The 20,674-nt window shown below is 43.0% G+C and overlaps 1 protein-coding gene across 3 annotated transcripts; it reads left to right on the top strand.

The window, feature by feature from the left end:
- The first annotated feature begins 9,948 nt into the window (after window positions 1–9,948).
- Window positions 9,949–19,582, top strand: MYL1 (myosin light chain 1). Of its 3 annotated transcripts, none has more exons than XM_045032741.1 (7): window positions 9,949–10,061; window positions 10,885–10,909; window positions 14,357–14,500; window positions 17,064–17,237; window positions 17,739–17,816; window positions 18,454–18,506; window positions 19,225–19,582. In XM_045032741.1, exons 1-6 carry the CDS (start codon window positions 10,059–10,061, stop codon window positions 18,480–18,482), a joined length of 453 nt encoding a protein of 150 aa, XP_044888676.1. In that variant the 5' UTR covers window positions 9,949–10,058; the 3' UTR covers window positions 18,483–18,506; window positions 19,225–19,582. The 3 variants fall into 3 exon arrangements, 2 of the variants coding, with proteins under 2 accessions (XP_044888676.1, XP_044888677.1); XR_006582695.1 differs by lacking the exon at window positions 18,454–18,506 and adding an exon at window positions 18,549–18,732; XM_045032742.1 differs by lacking the exon at window positions 18,454–18,506.
- Window positions 19,583–20,674: the final 1,092 nt, after the last annotated feature.

Raw genomic sequence — 20,674 nt, 5'->3', positions numbered from 1 at the left:
GCCACTGGTCGGGGGGGCTCTGCATTTTAATTTAGTTTTAAATGAAGCTTCTTCAACATTTAAAAACCCTTATTTACTTTACATACAACAATAGTTTAGTTCTATATTATAGACTTATAGAAAGAGGCCTTCTAAAAACGTTTAAATGTATTACTGGCACGCGGAACCTTAAATTAGAGTGAATAAATGAAGACTCGGCACAGCACTTCTGAAAGGTTGCCGACCCCTGGTCTAGTGCCTTAATCACAAGAACATGCTGCCTCCTTCTAGTTCAACAGGGGAGATGTCAGGAAGAGCGTGGCACCCTTGTCCTTCAAGCTGCTTAGCTAAAAGAATACTTCTATAATTAAGAATTCCCACCTAGACTCTTAACAAGAGCTTATGAAAAACCTGAGCTTCCTACTTTATTGTAAAACTAAGCCCCAAATAGGAGATACAGCCAAGAAGCAGAAGCTGACAGATGTTTATTGCTTTAAAAATGCATCAGATACAGTAAGTATTATTTTAAAATGACTAGTGACTTTGGGGCACCTTATCTGAGACCCCAAAGTGGCTTGGCTTTCAGAAAGTGCTGAGCACCCACCCTCTAAAAACCAACCCCCTTTAAGATGTCCTAAACAGGACACCTGAAAATTAAAGCACCCAAAAATTCCTTTTGAAAATCTTGCCACACATTTCACCCCATTCCTTAACCTCAGCAGTCCTTTCATCTTGCATTAACTCAGTTAAAGGCAAATATGTAGCAGCTCCTTTGAGCTGTCTGGGGCTGGTGCCAAATTTACTGCTTTGTAGCACCACCTATTGACTACAAAATTGATTAGCACTGATGTTGGTCTAAAATGGGAATATTCCTTAAGCTCTGCCCCATTCTTGACTGATAGCAGGTTAGCATATGATGACCGAGGGGAGAAAGATTGGGAAAAAATGGGGGAAGTAGGGTTAGGAAGATGAGGATATACTTTGTTCCAGCTCAGATGTCGGAGGTTCTAGTTGTCCCCATGCAGAGAGCAACAAATATTCAGGAGCCCAGTTTCCCAAAACCTTCCAATGATGGAGTTTTATTATAGTTTTTATTACTACTGCACTTATGATTTTATTTTCAGGTGTACAGGTTGATACCACAAACATAATCTGAATGTATACGCTAAGGCAGAGATACTGAGTGATGATGCATGCATATAAGAATTACAAGAGTGTGCACAAAAGGAACCAGTAGTGATTAAGGAAAAGAATGTCACGTTTTGTCAATTCCATAAGAATATCAGCAACCTTGCAGTCATGGATGTGAGGACAGATATCCAATATTCAATTATTGCAGTGGAAGTAGGAGCTTAAATACTTTTGTGGATCTGGGCCTGGGTGAGTAGAGGTATTTTAGCTGATTCATGCTCTCTCTCTTAAGAGGAGAATATATGCCTTAAAACAAACACAACCAACCAGACTGCTTAAATACAAAGAGTAGGCTTCTGCTACATCAAATACTTTCTGTCCTAGCCATTCCAATGAAAACAAGGCTTGAATCGTGGTTTAAGATGTGCAGCATAACATTATGCTTTGCTCATGTGTACACTCACTGGCATGGTATTACAGTCTTTGCAGTAGTGGTACTTAAGTTACTTGAAAGGCATTTTGAACTATCTGAAGTATAACAGGTGCTGGATAAAATCAAATTCTTGTCTTGTATATTATTACACTGCAAAAAAATGGAAAAACTGTACATATTGTACCTAGTCCTCAGGAAAGTGCAGAACTGCCAACATGCTGTTTGATATACCCACTGTGCCCAACTCGGCAACCCTCTCCTACCCAGGACAGATTTTGGCCCTCTTGGCAGGTAGGGGGAGTTCTGTTTGTGCAGTCTCACCTTCACCTGCCTTAGTGTTCTGACTTAATTATAATTGTAAATACCCCTCCAAGAGTGTCTCAGCAATCAGTGAGCTGGTGCAAACCAGCATAGCTCCCAATTTCAATATTTTTGTATCCAGGTGCTGGAGACCTTGGGCTTGAGTCTCCATTTTCTTGCACCCTATGTCATCATTTACATTTGTGCAACGTGAGCGTAAAATGCTACCATTCTCTGGTAGTACTATACAAGCACTCCCTACATAAGGTTCAAGGCAACGGAGAACCAGTCCCAGGATCTCCAATCTCTGAATGGAAAATCAGGCTCTCTGCTGCTATAGCATTATAAATGACATCTGTTTTGGAAACATGGCTTCCCAAACATGACATTATCAGGTCTGAAACCCCAGCCTGGTGAGCATTATTATACTACACATCTTCAAATTTAAAAAAAAAAAAGTCATCCTAGGGAACTGGTTACTGCATGACGCATGAAAAACCCTGTTGCATGGATGTAAACTGTGAATTTATTTTTACAGATGACTCTTAAGATGGTATAAAGTGCTTCTCAAATTTTCTTTATCTCTTGTTGCATTTACTACTCAAGCAAGTCGTCTCTGAATGGACATTGCCAGGGGTATAACAAGAGAGGTAACTGCTAAATGCATTGACAGAAAGCATCTAGGATGGAGAACTCCAGGACACCAACCACTGCGTGGTTAACGTGATTGCAAATGCCAGTTGAGTGAGAGAGTCTACAGTGCAGACTCACTGCCTTTGGTGCTGCAGATTAAGGAACTGGAATGTTAATAGCAGCTCAGGATTTCCTCTGCAACTAGTAGATTCTGCACTCTTTGTCCAGGTCGTCAGGAAAGACCTGATCCAATGCCCACTGAAGTCTATGAAAAAACCTGCCACTGACTCAGTTGTATATCGGATGAGGCCACTAGTGCCTAGTGCTACTTGCTGGGATGCGGGAGGGGATGTTCAAAGGTGACTAAGCCACTTTTGAACTCCCCATTCCTGTGCTGGCTCCACACCAAGCCAGTCCCCTGATATAAATCTGACCAATGAGATGCTGCAGCATATAGGGACCACTGTGGGCCAGGGAAGCCTCAGCCATGCCCTTTCCCACACCCACACACCAGGTTATAACTGCTTTATACCCACAGAGGATTCTCTATGCCAGCTGTAAGTCTAGTAGCACTGCACAAAGCGGCCTTAATGCAGAGGATAACCTGGACATGAGAATCAAATAGATTCTGAAATCCCAAAAAACAAAGTTCACTGCTGGTGACATGTTGGACTACCTAGTTTTGCCAAAACAAAAGTTTATCTGACAATACTATTTGGAGGGGGGCGGAGGGCGGAACGAGTTCAACTCAGATTTTTCATAATTTCATCTGTGCAAGGAGCCTCTCGTAGGTGAAACCTGGCTTTACGTGTAGCAAATCTCTCATTCCCATGTTTGCTAACCTGAAAAACTGTTTGAAAAATAGTTTGTGCCACGACGCACAAATTGCATACTTCAGTGGTGTTTAAAACAAGAGACCAGTACCAGTTGTGAACTTCTGAAGACATTTATCACTTTTTTTTTTGGCCAGGAATAATGGAAATTAAGGCAAATTACACAACAGGCTAAATTGTCCAAAATTCAGAATAGTCTCTTTTGCTGATAATAGCAATTAAAGCAAATCAGTAGTTTGAAACAGCTCCACTCACTGGAATATTATTGTAACACCCTTTGGGAGAGAAGCTAAAAGAATGAGCTGAGCTCACATCAGCTAGCTGAAGGAACGTTACTTATTTAGCCAATGAGTAGTAAAGAAACAAGTAATCTGTAAGGAGATATGAAATAGCCACAGCTACAAATTCTCCCTCAACTTCCCTGATGTTATATTTGGATCTTACACTAGTTACCAAATAGCAACTTTCATCTGTCTGGCTTGTTATACAGGACAACTGCTGGGGGAAGTGAAGATTTTAAAGATTTTCACATCCCAAACGGGGACAGAAAACAAAAATCTCAAAAGTTTTCACAAACTGAAAATTCGTGAAAAAAAATAAAAAAAGAGTTTTGTTTCAAATTTGACTTTAAAAAAAATTATATTAGCATTAGCTTACATTTTGAATTACAAAGCCATTTTGAATGGGAAAGTTGGAATTTTTCATTTTGAAAATGTCAAAACAAAACATTTCAGCTATTTTTTCAAAATTTTTAAAAGTCAAGAAATATATCAAATGTGACCCTTCCCCATGATAAGTTTCGGTTTCAACAAATCAGCATTTTCTGACACAATTTTTTTTTTGTCAACAAATTCCCGACCAGCTCTATTACACAGTACTTTAATGTCAAGCAGCAATAGCTCAAGTAACGTTAATATACTAACATGACCACTGGGAGGCATATTAAAACAACTAATCCATTTGAGACTATCACTAGATGTCAACAGCATTGAATTTCCTACTCACATCCTCTAGATTTTCATGCAGTGCCAAATGCAATTAGAAAAGGGACACTTTTACAAATTAGCCCAAATGAATGCTACTTCCCTCTGGAAAGCTAATGGAATCTATGCAAAATGATACCATCAACACTGCAGCTGTACCACATTTTGCTTGCAGGCATTTTAGGACTGCAAATGAATTAATCGGTTAGCTTCATCCAAAAGTTGCTCCGTAACTGCCAAGAATTATAATGTGCAGTGTTGTAGCCGTGTCAGTATTGTAATGTATTTCTGACTTTGCATGCAAAGACTTTAAAAAATAAATTCATCTGTACTTAACTCCATTAGATTTAAGGATGCATCTGACCTTTTATATTTATAGAGGCAATCCTGATGATATAATCAGATGCATTCATTTTTTATTTCCTTCTTTTATTGTATTACCAGGGACTTGTTATAAAACCAGAACCTTTGTTCCTTGGGCATTAATCTGCTCCTGATGTTTATTCCCCAAATAAAAGACAGAGAGCTAAATCCATTGGGCCTAATTCTCCTCTCCCTTGAACTGGTGATAAGTAAATGAGAAGTAACTCCACTGAATTCAACAGAGTTATGCCAGTTTGATACCAGTGTAACTGCAAGGAGAATCAGATCCCTGCTCTTTAGTGAGGCTACTGTGGCTTCAGAAAGGCATGTAATCTTTTGTGTGTATCTGACAATTAAGTGCAGTGCAGAAGATAGTATTTGCAGATACACCAGTTAGTGTCAAACTTTATTGGTGATCAGTTATCATGCTATAGGACATTAGCAAATTGCCAGCTGATGTCCAGTGAAATCTGCCCCCCACCCCCATATATGATGTTGAACAATTAATATATTCTGAGGGCTTTAGAACTTCCTCTGAGACATTCAGCATATGGTAGGCCATTGCCAGACACATGGCATTTTGAACTACAATGATGGACTGCCTATCAAATCCTCTTCTAGCCATTTCAATGTCTCGGAGTTTTATGAGCTGGTTTCTCCACACCTTAACACTCCTGGAATCAATGAAATCATGCTGGTGGAAAATCAATGTCACTGGTGACCCTTGGACTTCATTGTTATTTGTCTTGTATTAGGCCTGGTCTACACTAGAAAATTAGATTTCAGAGGTTTGAAATCCACACCCTTGAGCAGCATAGTTAAGCTGACCAAAGTCCCCATGTAGACAGCGCTAAGTTGACAGAAGAATTCTTCCATTGACCTAGGTACCGTCTCTTAGGGAGAGGGATTACCTATGCCATTGGGAAAACCCCTCTTGTCAGGGCAGATAGCGTCTACACTAAAATGCTACAGCAGTGCAGCTGCAGTGTCTCCAGTGTAGACCAGCCCTTAATTTTCTAGTGGCCGCAATCAGGGCTCCTTTGTGCTAGGCACTGTACATCAATATAACAAAGGGATGGATCCTGCCCCCAAAAGTGGGGGGAATACTAGAGGAGTAGATGAACTCTCCACACACAAAAATCTTGGCCTCATCCTCTAGGGCTTTTCACCTTGTGCAGGCATTTATCCCTGTGCAAAGTGAATGTAAAGCAAGTGCTGCCAGATCAAAAATGGTAGTGTTTCTCCCTCACTTTGCACTAGTGTAAATGGCTTTGCACAGTAGCAGGTCACAGGGCATTGGGTTCCCTGCTTTCATAGCAATAGTCATTTTTTATTCCTAGGAAGTCAGAAAAAAGCAAACCCTGCAAATATGCTACTTAGCAGTCATTGTGCCTGTAGAGAATATCACAGGCATTAGGAATGAAAATGGCCTATTGCATTGGTGTAGCTCATCTGTCCACCCCCCTTGGCCAGTTCAGGTTTGTTCTGACAGCACTTTGTCCAATCTGGATTTAAAATTATTTAAGTGGCTGGGCTCCCCTTGTGCCTTGGGGAGGGTATTTCCCAATCAAACAGACCTCAGTGTTAGGACTTTCCGTTGCTCTTTTTCATGCACTCTAAAACCCCTACCCCCACCTCCTCTTTGTAACACTGCACCAGTAGTTCTTGACCTTTTCTATGCTGCATCCCCCTTTGCACTCCCACTCTCTCAATTTGGGATCTAGTCGGGATCTCCCACATTGGAGTGGGTGATCACAAACCTCAGGTTGAGAACCCCTGACCTAAACAGTGTCCTTCCCTTTTTTGGTGTTAAAGTCCTTCATCTATATCTAGACAGTTATCTATTCACTTATTAATATTGTTGAGTAAAGTGACCACAATTCAGTTCCTTTGATCTCTCCATACATTGCAATTCCTCCAGCCATTCATTATTTTTGTTGTTGTTTTCTGAATTTCCCTGCAACTTGAGTATCTTCCCATGGGTCCTGTGGTCATCGCATAATCTGACAATACAGAAAGAGTTATTCATGAAAGTTATGACCTATCAAAAGCCAAAGAACATTTTGCAAACCTTACCAAACATCACTAGAAACAGGACCACAGAGCATGTTAAGTGAAGAGAAATAAACTAAAAATCAATGTTTAATTTGTTTCAATATGTTCTTGCAATATTTTCACGCTAAAGGCCATATTTCAATGCCCTTCCAATGCAGAGTAGCATCCTACTCTTGGAGCAGTTCAATTAAAGCCAGGTGAACTGACCCTAGCATATAAGTGAAGATATCAGAATCTGTCTCTAAATCAAAAATATTCCTTAGTTCATTTTAATCTAGAATCTGTAACAATATGGGGAATGTCTCTGGCATACCAATATTTCCCCTTCTGAGGGACTATTGAAGTCAGTGAGAGTCTGTTCATTGACTTGAAGGGGCTTTGGATCAGGCCCCTATTCCACACATATATCAACCCATGCCATTCAGCAGCATCCTTCAGAGCCCATCAAAGCCAATCCGGTAGTCAGTTCCGTAGGATGCCATCCTTATGTCTCCATTGACCTGATTGCAGGATCAATGGTTACATGTACATCCATCCCCTCTCCACATAACTCCCAGCCTCCGGAAGTAGAATGGATTGAAAATAAAATGTAATACGAAAATTTATGTCCAAAAATATTTTAGTTTTCATCAAAAATATTTTAGGATGGAGTTTTTTAAGCCAGCCACAAGTCAAGTCAGAAAATGCAATAACATTTTCATTAATATTTTCACTGAACAAACACTCCATGTTTTCCCAGGGCAAAAATCTTTTCAGTGGAACATTTTCCAGCCAACTTTGCTAGGCAGTGAAGGGCTAAGATTGGCACTGAAATTTACATGCCATAAGTGGCAACACACTGCATTGAGACTAGCTGAGGTAACCCGCTGAGTAATATTTAGAGGTTGTAATAATCTTTTAAAAGTTCCCATTCTCCCCCACCCCGCCCCATCGCATTAACCAATTACAATCTACAACTAAGCTCTGTTCACAGCTTTCTCGCTTCTTCTGCCACATCCTCAGCCGGTGTGAATCAGTGTAGCTCCACCTCAGAGATATGCCAGTTTACATCTGCTGGAGATCTGATAGCATTTCAGTGCATCAGAAAACTGGGCTAAGCTAAACAAGAGCATCCGCCCAGTGTAGAGGGCAGTCCAACCTCCACACTTGGGATTCACAGAGCTGATTGGCCATGGGAAGATCATTCAAATGAGTTCCCCACAATCCAAACACTACTACTGTCTATCCTGGGTACGTCCCTGCCCCACCCCACTGATATAAAATAAATAATATACCATAATAATTCATAATAACTGAGTATGTGTGCAACACTTCTCATGTTCAGGAAACTTTTCAGACACAAAGTCACATTCATCATTAATGTAACTAATTAACTCCCCGGTGAAAAAAGGCAAACACCTTTACCACATTTTATAGGTGGAGAAGCAGCGGCAGAGAAAACTCAATGATCTTGCTCAGTGCCATACAGCAGGTTAGAGTGAGAACCAGGATTTCAATTCAGATCATTGGGTCTCATTTGTCCCACAACTTTACCCACAGGACCTCCCATGAGGTGAAGGGAGAGCTTCAGGGCTAAATTTCTCTGTCTTTTTAGGACACCTCATACCTTCAGTTCGGAGGTGTAGCCTAGTCTTTCCTCTGGTTCCTGGAGACAGTCACCAGGGTGACTAGACCTGTGCCACTTACCACCCCTTCCCAGTACACACCTGGGACAGCTCCACTGGCTAGCGTGCCATGAGGTCCTCTCCTCTCCTGTCCATTCCCCATCCCACCATTAACAGGCACTCCACTAGTTTCCAAAAATCTTACTCATACCTTCATCACCATCTCTGGGAAAAGTGTGTTAATTCCCCCTGCGGTACAACAAAACCTTCCCACACTCCCGTCAGCAGCAGACCCTCTCCCCTTTCCCCACAAGGGAACTATACAATTTGCTTTCTGGTGTTCCTCCTGGATAGATGGAGGGATTCCTGCCCCCACTCAGTGGTGGAGGCTTCAACCCATCATTGCTCCCGTGGGTGGGTGGAATCTCATCAGGTTGATTTTTCCCCCCCTTGTCTTTTCTTTCCTCATACTCTCAAGCATCATTTTCCACACACAACCAAAGACATTGGGGGAACCTTCGGCCTGATGGCACCTTTATCTAGCTCTGAAATAAAACTATCAGTCGGGAAATATAATTTTAGGCGTTTAGGGTCACATAGCCCCTTAATGTTTTCTTCATGCCCAACAGATACCAACGAGCCAGAGAAAAATGAACCATCTAGTCTGCCCATTCCCTCCACATTAGTGGGTCAGGCAACATACTATATATGTCCATCACATCCCATAATGTCATTAGGAAGGGCTTAGTACAGCCATGCAAGCCCCAGCCTGGCTTCCCTCTGCTGTGCATAAAGAAGAAGTCCTGTAGAACAGAGAATAGAAGCAGAGACTGGGAAATCTGTAGTGCCTTAAAAATGAATTACCAATGGGCATGCAAACTATTAACTTCAATTACAGCCTCAGAAATAGGGAGGGTCCAAACATTCTGATAGTTTTTCCATTAAAAATGTTTATCGAGATGCTGGGCTCAGTAGGTCAAGTCAACCTTTAAAGGGAAGACAGGGTGGATCAGCTAGACATTCAGAATCAACATTTACATTGTTAAAGTCAGAACTAAACCAATAATAGTCCTACAGACCAGTCCTCTTTTCACATCATAATGGCCAGCTGCAGCACCACACTGGCATAAGAAAGGCCTGATCCAAAGCCAGCTCAAGTCAATAGGAGTCTTTCTGTTGATTTCAATGGGCTTCGGGACAGGCACCAAGTCTGCTGGCTGGAAAACCTCAGCCAGTTCAAGTACCCACAGCTTCCTAGGGGGGTCAAGGATCCGTATGTGAAAATGTAAAACCAGCCAGATGGACAAGCACAGAGCTCCTCCCTCTCTGTGGCTGACTTTATAGCCTGTGGAACAAATAGGAGCTCCTCAGAAAGAGGAGCCCCAAGTAGGTTGAGAAGGAATATTCCTTCCTTACGTTACAGCTCAAGAAAGTGCTGACAAGAGTCAAACCTCACTGAATCTTGTCACACCCTGCCCCTTTCTGGCCACCTAAAAATAACCTCAGTAAAACGTCTGTCAAGAAATGGATCTATCCCTTTGCCCTAAGAAAGCTAAAGAACTCTACAAGGGGCGTGGCCGCTTCATTCTGACACTCGAGCTGGTTGTGATGTCACACCCTTCACATATATAAGAAGAAGAAGAAGAAAAGGGAGGGGGGAAGGACCACTCTCTCAGGGATTCAAGAAGCCCTCGGCCAATTCTTCCAGCCCATCTGCTCTTCTTCTTTTCCAACCATCTCAATCATGGTGGGTCCACAGGAAATATAATTCTTAACAGTGAGCCAATCATTTTAATGCGTGTATCTAGCTTCTAGTTTGGATTAGTCGTAGGAGGAAAGAAGGCCAGAAAAAGTGTTTAGTTTGAGGTAGGAAGCCAAGCAAGCAGGAATCTTTAAAGTTTTATTTTGGCCTTGGGGGAAAAATGAAGCTTAATGGATTCTCTAGGCTGTCCAGTTGGTCTGGTCTCTTACACTGGTTAGTGGTAGCAGTGTAGTTCCTATAACTTTACACTGAATAGATACTATTGCAGTATTATATGCTAACATTTTTTTTGTGTATGATGCACTCTGATGTGGTTGCAAAGGAACCGTATAATAAATTACCACCTTAGGAACAAAGTGCTGATAAACAACTAATTTAAAAACAAAGAGGCTTTAATGTATAGGTTTATTTGTTATCCTAATGTTGAGCTGCTGGTTAAGCAATGATACTTCAAATGATCTTAATGTTGTATGTCTGTAGTAAAATGATAAATGGCCTGGAAGTACATTAACAACTTCTCTGTTTGTTAAGAGACACTTGATTCATTGCTTAAGCTGCAGCCCTGGTTTTGCCCTAGATATACATTTCAATAGAATCTTTAAATAGTCTTATGATGCTTTAAAAAAACAAACAAAAAAAAAACCAAGCAGACACTTGCTAATATGACTTGCCATGGCCCAGTTGCATTCGGCAGGACAGGGATGCTAGAACTCTCAGAGATACCTTGTGCTATTTTCTTTCTTCTGTCAATGCATTTTCAACAGTACTAGTTCTCTTTTTCTCTCTCTCTTTTCCCTCCCAACTGCAGTCCTTCAGTGCCGACCAGGTTGCCGGTAAGTGGAACAGGAATTTAACTGCCGTAGTACTGAGGTAACACACTACCAAATACTAGACATACCCTAGTCTAACCAGAACTTTCTCCATTGCTAGCCCTGTTGGTATTCAAGCTACTCCTGAGAATTGGACAAACAAGCTAATTTTTTGCCCCTTTGAAAGATGATTCATGGAGGTAGTTGGATGCTTTAAAATCCAACAGGTCCCCCGCCCCCTTTTTTTAAAAGCTATTTTTGTGATTGATTTCTTTCCAACAGATCGAGTTCTCCAAGGAGCAGCAGGATGGTAAGTCACAAGACAGCCAATAATATATCTGCACATGCATTCTAATAAAGTTTAACCTTAAGGAAGACAGGAGGCCAGATCTTCAGCTGATATAAATCAGTAGCACCACTGATGACATGGGAGTCATGCTGACTTCTACCAGCTAAGGATCTGATCCTAGATTTCCAGGTCCCTTATTTGAATGCTTACATTCTGCCTAATCTGCCAGGTACACAGACCCAAGAGGACCTCTGATATTGCCAGCTGTACCTGGTACATCTTCTTCAAAGTGTGTCATTGATGTGTCAAATGGATGTGGAGAAGCAGTTTTTAACCATAAGGAACTAGGCTGACACCAGGAGAGGGGGAAAGCGAAGCTGAAAAATTAACTTAGCTGCAGTTACACTGGATTGTTATTTACATTAATGGAAGATTAAAAAGCTCTATGAAAAACCTGCTTGTCACTCTTGGCTGGGAGATGATACGGGGAAAAAAAAGAGAGCTATATTGCTGTAAATACACTTATGAAGCATGGAAATAGTTAGCAAATTACTCACGTATACTGGTGCGTATAATAATCTGGATGTATTGCTATCCTTTGCTTGCTGCTGTATTTCCTGCTTCTATATCAGTAGCTAGCAACATACAGGATTATTCCGTTAAACCTGTAGTCTTCCTAAAGAGGTCTGGCTCAAATCCTGAAGTTTTAGAAATTCCCCAGTGAAGAGCCTAAAATCTGCTCCAGGGGTGTTTTTTAAATATCCCAATGGATACATTTTGGTTATGTTACATAATATAATGTAGGCTAACAGCAGCAAAAACCCAGTACGAAATGAATTTGATCCCTGCTGTGACTAGCTTCTGTTTTGAGGAGAGGTACAAAGGGCCAACTAGAAATCAAAAGTCACAGAAAGGGAAAATTCATCAGAGCTTCCAGCTAAAGAGACTGACCTAAATCACAAAGTCTCAATCTGAACTTCCAGGGTCTGATTCCGCTCTCGGTTACTCTCATTTAACTCTGGTTTTACCATCAAAGTCAACTGAGTTACACCAGCGTGAGATCAGAACTAGGCCCCCTGGTTCCAAACACCCCTGATCATTAAGTGGGTTGATTTGGACTCGTCTCTAATTATAACTGGGGCACTTTCACAAAGGGGTTGGGAATGGTTATGGAAAAATTGCGTCAACTAGAATGTGTGTGTATAACAAAGCAGCAGCTTTTCCAGCCTCCATCCTGCTATTTCAAAGTAGCCAGCTGTTGCAAAGTTGTGATGACTGATCCAAGTAATGGAGCAATTAAAGGCCACTTGGGAAACAGAAGAACTCATTTGAAATACATTAACCCTACCCATTACAACTATTCAGCCCTGCTACAGAATCAGCAGCTGAGCATAACACTATTCAGGGCCAGATTTTGGACTTGCTTACACCAGTATAAATCAGGACTGGCTCCATAGAATTCAATGGAAGAACACTGGGGAGAAAAAAGTGTCAGTGAGAGATTTTAATTGGGCCCTTTTCACTGAACTGGGAATCTGCATCAATGAATATTAAATCCTTTTTAGATTTAAAAAAAATCAAGAGAGGAAAAAATTTGGTCTTGGAACACTCTGTATGTTCTTGCTAAAGGCAAAAAAAGTGTCACGTTTTAAACTTAGGTCTGGATAAATATCTTTAACACACAAGATGAAGGGCCAGATGGCAAAAATCGGTCAAGTTCCATTGACTTCCACCTCTCGGAAACAGCCAATACAAAGTCTGTAGATTGCAAGAGGCTGTTTTGTACAACTCTAAAAGGCCCAAATTGTATAGCCTGCTGTAAAAGGGGAGTAAGGGGAGAGGGCTAGCAGCAATGTGTTGTAGGTCTCAGCACATCAGACAGTAAGGGGGTTAATTCCAGACGTGTTATATTACAGTCTAGCAGAACCACATACTGCATCAGCAGTTTTACTGGGTGGCAAGACTCCTCCAGGCAGACTGTATATGGAGCTAGCACCAAAATACATCAGTTTCACGTGCCCCCGAGAAAGATGAATGAAGACATAATTTGGCACTTGGCTTATTGACCCAAGTCTGTCCCAAGGCAGGAAGAACAGCCACCTATATACAGTACCATCGAAGCCTTCCTCCAAAATGCGTTTTCAACAGGAATAAGCTGCCGTAGTGAAATACATAATTAGTCCACATTGCACTTAACACACAGGAAGGTCAAACTTTTGGCTGTTAAATTACAGTAGATCTATAGCATAGACCCTGACAAAACAAAGTCAACTGCCATGGATCTTTAGCTAAGTTCTTTATCACAATGCTATTAAAGTACAAAATAAAGATTATTAAAGGGGAGCATTGCAGTTGAAGATGAAGACTGAGAATGCTGTGAACAGGATTTTTCACATTAATTTTTAATGGAAAAAGTGTCGGTGTGCCAAGGTCTCAACTGGCAATCGGAAAATAAATGGACATCTGTCATCTCGGGGCAGATTTGATTCAGTCAGAATGTACTGGCATGAAAAACTATACAAGGGCTGCCAAAGAAAGAAAGACAGACTCCTTGGGTATCTGTTATATGGGAATGACCCACCCAGGATGGGTGTGATAGAATATGAAATGACAGATGTGGAGAGACATTTCATAGCAATACAACATTGTGAGAGAAGGCAAGGGGTAAATTTCAGATGCGTCAGATTTCATGTTAACAGCCATACTGCTGAATCACAGCCTGTGTTCTTCAAAGCAGACAGAGCTCTTGTACTGCAAGGAGCTTTTGCAAAAAGTTTTCATCCCCTTGGTGAAATAAAATCAAATAGACTATTCAAGAACTTTTTACTTTCCACTGATAGGCTGGCTATAAGTGTCTCCATTCATGAACAAGTTTCTTAACATAGCCAGTCTTCCTTGGCGGCACTTAAGGTAACCACATGGGGCAATTACAAAACTACTGTTGGCTATTAGAACCAGGAAAGAGATGAAGGGTGGACAGAAGAAGGTTAAAAATAGTGATACTAAAATGTCATAGGATGTAAAGTTTTGCTTGAGACCATGAGCCAAAGTCTCTGCAGTCTAACTCCATTGACTTCAGCGGTGTTACACTAGCAGAGAATCTGGCCCCATGTCTTGGTCAATACTGGCTAGTTAACACTGAGCTACCCGTCTCATCTCACCCTCTCATCTTCTCCTTACAGACTACAAGGATGCCTTCCTCCTCTTTGACAGGACAGGTGAAGGCAAGATCGTCTTAAGCCAGGTTGGTGACATCATCCGTGCTCTGGGACAGAACCCTACAAATGGTGAGATCAAGAAGATCCTGGGCAACCCCAGCAAGGAAGGTAACTATCCGACAGTCTGTAGGCGCCTAATGGCCACAGTGGCTGGGGGTGCATGTTCATAAGACTTTTAAATTACCAGGCTCTGGTAGCAGCGCCAGCAGTCTGTAATATAGGCAAACTGAACTCTTCCAGATTGACAAAAGGAAAACAAACCTTAGCTCTGATCCCAAAGAGACTTAAGTGTGTGAGTAACTTGAAATTAACGGCACTACTCCTTAACGTAAACTTAGACACATGCTTGTCAATACCTGATTTACAATGGCGCCACTGGCGCCGGGCCCATGGTTGAAAGGGGCCCTGGCCCACTCTTCTCCGGCCCCCGCGCTCTCCTGTGGGGTCAGAGAAGCTTGATGCTGCAGGCTGCTGGGGTTCCATGGCAGCCTCTGCCGGCAGCAGCCTGGCTCCTCCCCAACCTCTTTTCCAGCATGCTATCTTCCCTCCCACCCCTCGCCGCCACCGCCGCCAATCAGCTGCTTGCTGGCAGGAGGGGGGAGGGGGAGGGAGCCTCAGCACCCCGCTCCGGGGAGGAGGAGAAAAAGAGGTGGGGGGGAGGCCTTGGAGAAGGGGTTGGAATTGGGGCATACCCCCTCCAGCCCCCTGCATGAGAACCCCCACAAGCCCACCCTGACCGCTGCACCCCCTCACATACCTTGAGTCCCCTGCCCTGACTCCTGCACCCCCCCACACACACACCCCTGCACTCCTTCACACACATCCAGCCCTGTCCTGACCCCTGAACCCCTACACCTCCCCAGCCCCCTGCCCACCCTGACCGCTGCACCCCCTCACACACACCCAGCCCCCTGCACCCCCTCACATACCCCGAGCCCCCTGCCCTGACTCCTGCACCTCCCACACACATCCAGCCCCCTGTCCTGACCCCTGCACCCCACACCTCCCCAGCCCTCACTCCTGCATAACCCTCATACACACCCAGCCCCTGCCGTAAACCTGCACCTTCCCACACATCCCTACCCCCATCCTGAGAACCAAACAGGAGCTGCCCCACATAAGTGCTCCACACCCCAATCTCCTGCCCCAAGCCTGAGCCCCCTCCCTCGCCCTAGCTCCAGGCCAGACCCTGCACCCGAACATTTTTTTACAATATTTAGAATGATCATTAAGTGGTCCGCCCAGACCCTCCGTGATTTTCAAGTGGTCTGTGGCAAAATAAGTTAGACTACAAGAACAATCAAGGTACCTCACTTTATTTTAATTTACTTGCTATTACTTATAGGAGGAGGATGAAGAAAAAAAAGAATGAAAAATGGGGGCAGAGGGAGATAAGAGAGAATGTTCTTTTTCTTGGCTGGGTCCCAAGGACAAACCCCAAAAATGAAGCTGAGCACAGGGTTGGGGGGCCCCCACTAACTCTAAACCCACCACTGGCTGTCACGTCACCTGGGCTAGGGATACTGTCAGGGCCAGTGTAACCACTGGCGAACTAGGCGACCGCCTAAGGTGCCAAGATGTGGGGGTGCCAAAAAGCAGTGCCCCAAAACTTTTTTTTTTTACACTACAGTGGAGTCACATCTTACGTGAGGGTTAGGTTCTAAGGTCAGCGCGTAAGAGGAAAATCGCGTATAGTGAAAATTACCATAAACTACAATATACACTAGAACAGGGATCCTCAAAGGTGGCACACAAGCCGTATTTTTTAATGGCAGGCTGCGGGTCCCGGCTGCCGACCTGGGGTTCTGTTCACTCAGCAGGCAGCAGGCTGAGCAGGGCCAGCAGTGGGCCGGCTCCTGTCAGCCGGGGTCCCAGCCTCTGGCCCTGCTCAGCCCGCTGACGATCTGGGGTTCTGGCTGCCGGCCCCTTGCCAGCCAGGGTTTCAGCCACCGGCCCCGCTCAGCCTCCTTCCGGCCTGGGTGAACGGCAGGAGGCTGAGCGGAGCCGCCGGCTGGGACCCCGGCTGGCAGCTGAGTGAACGGAGCCCCAGGCCGGCAGCAGTTCAGCGGTGGCTGGGACCTGCAGCCTGCCATTAAAAAAAACCAGCTCGCGTGCCACCTAAGAAGGGCACCGTAAAACTCACAGGCCAAGGCAGGGTTGGGGTATAAAGTGGCTTTGCGTCCTCCCAGTCTTGGGCTGATCTGGGGATGGAGAGGCATCTGGCATAATTTAGACAACTCTGGGGGCCTGTGTAAGTTACAACTGCCCTATCAATTGTGGCGCTGCCCTGAATCTTCATAGTACTCTGTCCTGCAGCCCTGCTCCCAGAACACTCTTCCTGCCCACGCCAAAACCCATCCCTGGCTGGAAACCTTCCATTCCAAAAAAATACCACCTTTAAAAAAGTGAAAAGAAGGGTGGAACAGTGGTCTTAACAAACACCAGACTGTAACCTTAACTGGAACTTCCATGATAGTGACAACTGAATCCATATGGCAGTGGGATTGCTAAAGGCGTGGGGAAAGAAACAGGATTAAAGCCAACAGAGGGAATGCAGAAAGAAGGGATGCTTGAAATGGGAGGGCCTTTCTTATTCCAGCATGGGTATTCAGGAGAATTCTATAGAACGGCTCTGTCTCCAGTAGTGTTATAACTAACACTTTCTTTCCAGAGATGAATGCCAAGAAAATTACATTTGAAGAATTCCTGCCCATGATGCAGGCAGCTGCCAACAACAAGGAACAGGGTACCTTTGAAGACTTTGTTGAAGGTCTGCGTGTCTTTGACAAGGAGGGCAATGGCACAGTCATGGGTGCTGAACTCCGTCATGTACTGGCTACTCTGGGTAAGGGATTTTCATTTCAGCGAGGGACTCAGAAAAGCTAGCGTTGTTTGCAGGGCACAAGACAGAGAGGGAAGGGGTGTTACAATCAGTGCTGAGACAGGCATAGGACTACAAAGTTAGACTAGTGAGTATTCTACAGTAAATGGACTAACAACCCAGCCTAGAGTCTAAGGCAAAAGTATTTTTACTATTTCTAGGCTCAGTCTAAGAGATTTAAAAAAAAAAAGACATGAGACAATGCTGTAGATTTCAGGGACAAAGTTATTTGACCAACGGCAGAGGCTTCCACATCTTATTGAATAGTGAGTACAATCTTTTTGAGCGTGTGGATGGAGACCTTACAAGGAAAGGTGAACCACAGTTGAAAACAAACATTTTTGAGGATAGAAGGAACTCATGATAACTGAGCAAGAGAGCAAGAGGATGCATGGAGGCAAGTTTAACACGATTTCTGAGAGTCTATGGAATGTGGAAACAAACCCAATTCTGTCTGTGCTTCAGGGGAGAAGATGACGGAGGAAGAAGTAGAAGAACTGCTGAAAGGACAGGAAGACTCTAATGGCTGCATCAACTATGAAGGTAGGTATTAATAGTCAATAACCTCAGCACTCTTCTGCTATACATTTGGTACTTCTTTCAGAAAGTTTCATAACTGATTGTTTTTAATGGTGAAATCCTTTATGCCAATAATCAGTGAATGAGTCAATGAGCCTTCTAGATACATCAGTTAGACAAGGTACAATGAAAAGGGTTATTCCAAAAGACAGCTTGTTAGCACTGATTGCTAAGCAGTTGCACTCAACATGCTCAGCCAGAAATCAGGATATGAAAATAAAGGGTTAAAATTCAACAATGATATAAATTACTTCTGTTTTGGCCAAGACTAAACTTGGCCCAGAGTCTCTTACTTACGTTGGAAGAGTTCTGACTGCAAGTACAGTTAACCAAAGCCAAGGCTTTGAGGCAACTCTTGATTTGGCACTTATTCAGCTGTGTCACGGTGTAGTGGGAGGGGAGTTTAACTTGCACAGCATTGAAGACTAAGATAATTTTATTACAATCTATCAGCAGCTCAATCTGATTAGTACTACATTTTATCTTAAAACAAAGAGAGCATTAGTACCTTGCGCTCCTCAAAACTGTTTAATCTGTGAAATACCTTTAAAATAACACTCCCTCACCCCACTGACTCTATCAAATCTGCATTATTCCACAGCATTTGTAAAACACATCATGTCTCTTTAAATGGATTTCACAAAATATAATACGGTATGTCCCTCTGATTTGCATGTTTTACCTTCTGTTCCTTAGGTGCTTTGTTTAGTGGCTTTCTATCTGCATGCAGCCAGCGGTAATGGGTGGTGGTTCCCAAGTGATGATAACTACCAGTCTCCTGCTATACAAATAAGGGGAGGGAGTGTTGTCCAGTGGCAGAAGAAAGGGACTGGGAGTGAGAAGTCTCTGGTTCCAGTCTCAGCTCTACAACTGACTTGTGGTATGACCATGGGCAAGTCCCCTAACCTCAGCCTCAGTTTCCCAATCTGTGAAATGATTAAATATCAAACTTATCACTTAATATGAAACTGCTGAGGCTTAAGTAGTGACCTGCATCTTCACTGTGACATACAAGAGCTCAACATATAAAAACAGCTACTTGAGGCTTACTGTATCCTGCCTCTTCTTTCAACAAACTTGTAGATTAACATGGAAGGGAGGGCAGTGAACTTTAAATACCCATATGAATTACAGATAGTAGCTCCTGAAACTAAATGAAATGGTTATTTAAAAACAACTTTTCCAATGGTTATAATATCATTGAAGAGAAACATTTCCAGTTAGTACATGATTCTTCAACATTACCACAAATAACAAGGCACTTTGAGATCCAAAACTAAGAAATAAAATGCATGGCATGTCAGTTTGTAAGTCTTGCTTCTAGAAGAGAAGAGATGTCATGGAATCTAACTCTTCCTTCTCTCCCTACCAGAAAAAGTCTAGACTCTGAAGACAAGAATGCACTTGAGATTTGGCTCAGTAAAATTCTTCTTCCATCCAGCACCATCAATATGGAAACCACACAGGACTGTACTATATGCCTCCTACCACACCAATTCTTTTTTTAATCAGTAGGTGTCTCCCTCTCAATCATACTCATGCTTCACAAATTGAACATTTGAGGCAAGCTAGATGGAATAAATTGTACAGGTATCAAGCCCGTATAGTTCTCTTTCCTTGTTTACCATGAAGCAATGTATCCCCTTGAAAAATGTGACAATAAATCCTGTGGTCAGTCTGTGGCTATAAAGTCTTTCCTTTCTACCAAGCTGTTCAAATCCCATTCACAACACTACTCAAGTCTTAATTTATTTTCTCTGTATATTGTATTTCATAAAATAAAGTGTTATGAAAAAATAGTTCTCTTTGGGGGTTGGTTTGCTTCATCTGGATCAAAGTGGTTTCCTCTTGGGGTTGGGAGACGGAGCAATTGGAGAGACACTCCCCCGTGTTAGCACCAAGTCACTCTCTGGAGAAGAGGAGTCATGGTTATTGTCAGAATGCCTTGAGTGGTGAATCTCTGAGCAGTTCACCAGTCTACAATAGACAGGTGCTGGCTGTTGTGACAGCCTTTCCATCTTCCCTCTCCTGCCATACACCCAAGTCTCACTCCTAGGCATGTCCAACAAGATCCAAGAAGAGACAGGAGGATAATGGAACAGTAATTTCACAAACAGAGGAGAGGTCAACAAGCAGGCCCAGAAATACCATTTAGAGAGGAAGGGAAGTCGGAGATCAATAGGTGAACAGAACAAGCAATCAAAAACATATCAAGGACTGTTAATGGCCATGTATCAGTCAGATTAACTTCATATCATTTCTAGTATATGGCTACACACTCTGCACTGACAATTAAAGTAATTCAATCTGAAAGCTGCTTCTCTATTGGCATGTCACTCCCATAAATGTAGCTCCTTTTCCTTGGGCACTCATAAAGCTGCTTTAATCCCCTATTGGAGTGTCAGCTTGTTCTATTACAGTCTGACTTAACCTTATTAAGTTACTATGTATGAAATGCCCATAATTCAAGTGATAGCAGGTGCAACAGGGAGGAGGGGGGAGTGGGAGTGACAATAATCCTTAACACACCAACCAGCTGGAGAAATGACAGGTGCCTGGTTGGTAAGTCTTCAGAAAGAACTTCTATTTAAACCCTTAACATGCAGACCAACATGGACAAATTCATCTCTGAATTATTTTTGCATGAAGACTTCAGTCAGCAGGTAATTTACCGGGCTTCCTGCATGCACCAGAGAAGAAGCCGCCCAGCTGACTTGTGCACATCTGATGAGTGAAAAGACCAAGTTTCTTTATTTAACTTTGCCCTAAAAAAGGCAAGGCGGTGGGAGAAGAATTAGACAAATTCTGGCAAGTTATTTATA

This window comes from Mauremys mutica, chromosome 10 (assembly GCF_020497125.1).
Source record: "Mauremys mutica isolate MM-2020 ecotype Southern chromosome 10, ASM2049712v1, whole genome shotgun sequence".
Classification (NCBI taxonomy): Eukaryota; Metazoa; Chordata; order Testudines; family Geoemydidae; genus Mauremys; species Mauremys mutica.
Note: the sequence above shows the minus strand (reverse complement) of the source record. Positions and strands in the feature narration are given on the sequence as shown.

Bases quoted from the DNA above. Each gene is read 5' to 3' on its own strand.
- MYL1 (XM_045032741.1), top strand. The intron at 10,910-14,356 runs GTAAGTGGAACA...TTCTCCTTACAG, and splicing joins CAGTGCCGACCAGGTTGCCG to ACTACAAGGATGCCTTCCTC. The intron at 17,238-17,738 runs GTAAGGGATTTT...TCTGTGCTTCAG, and splicing joins TCATGTACTGGCTACTCTGG to GGGAGAAGATGACGGAGGAA.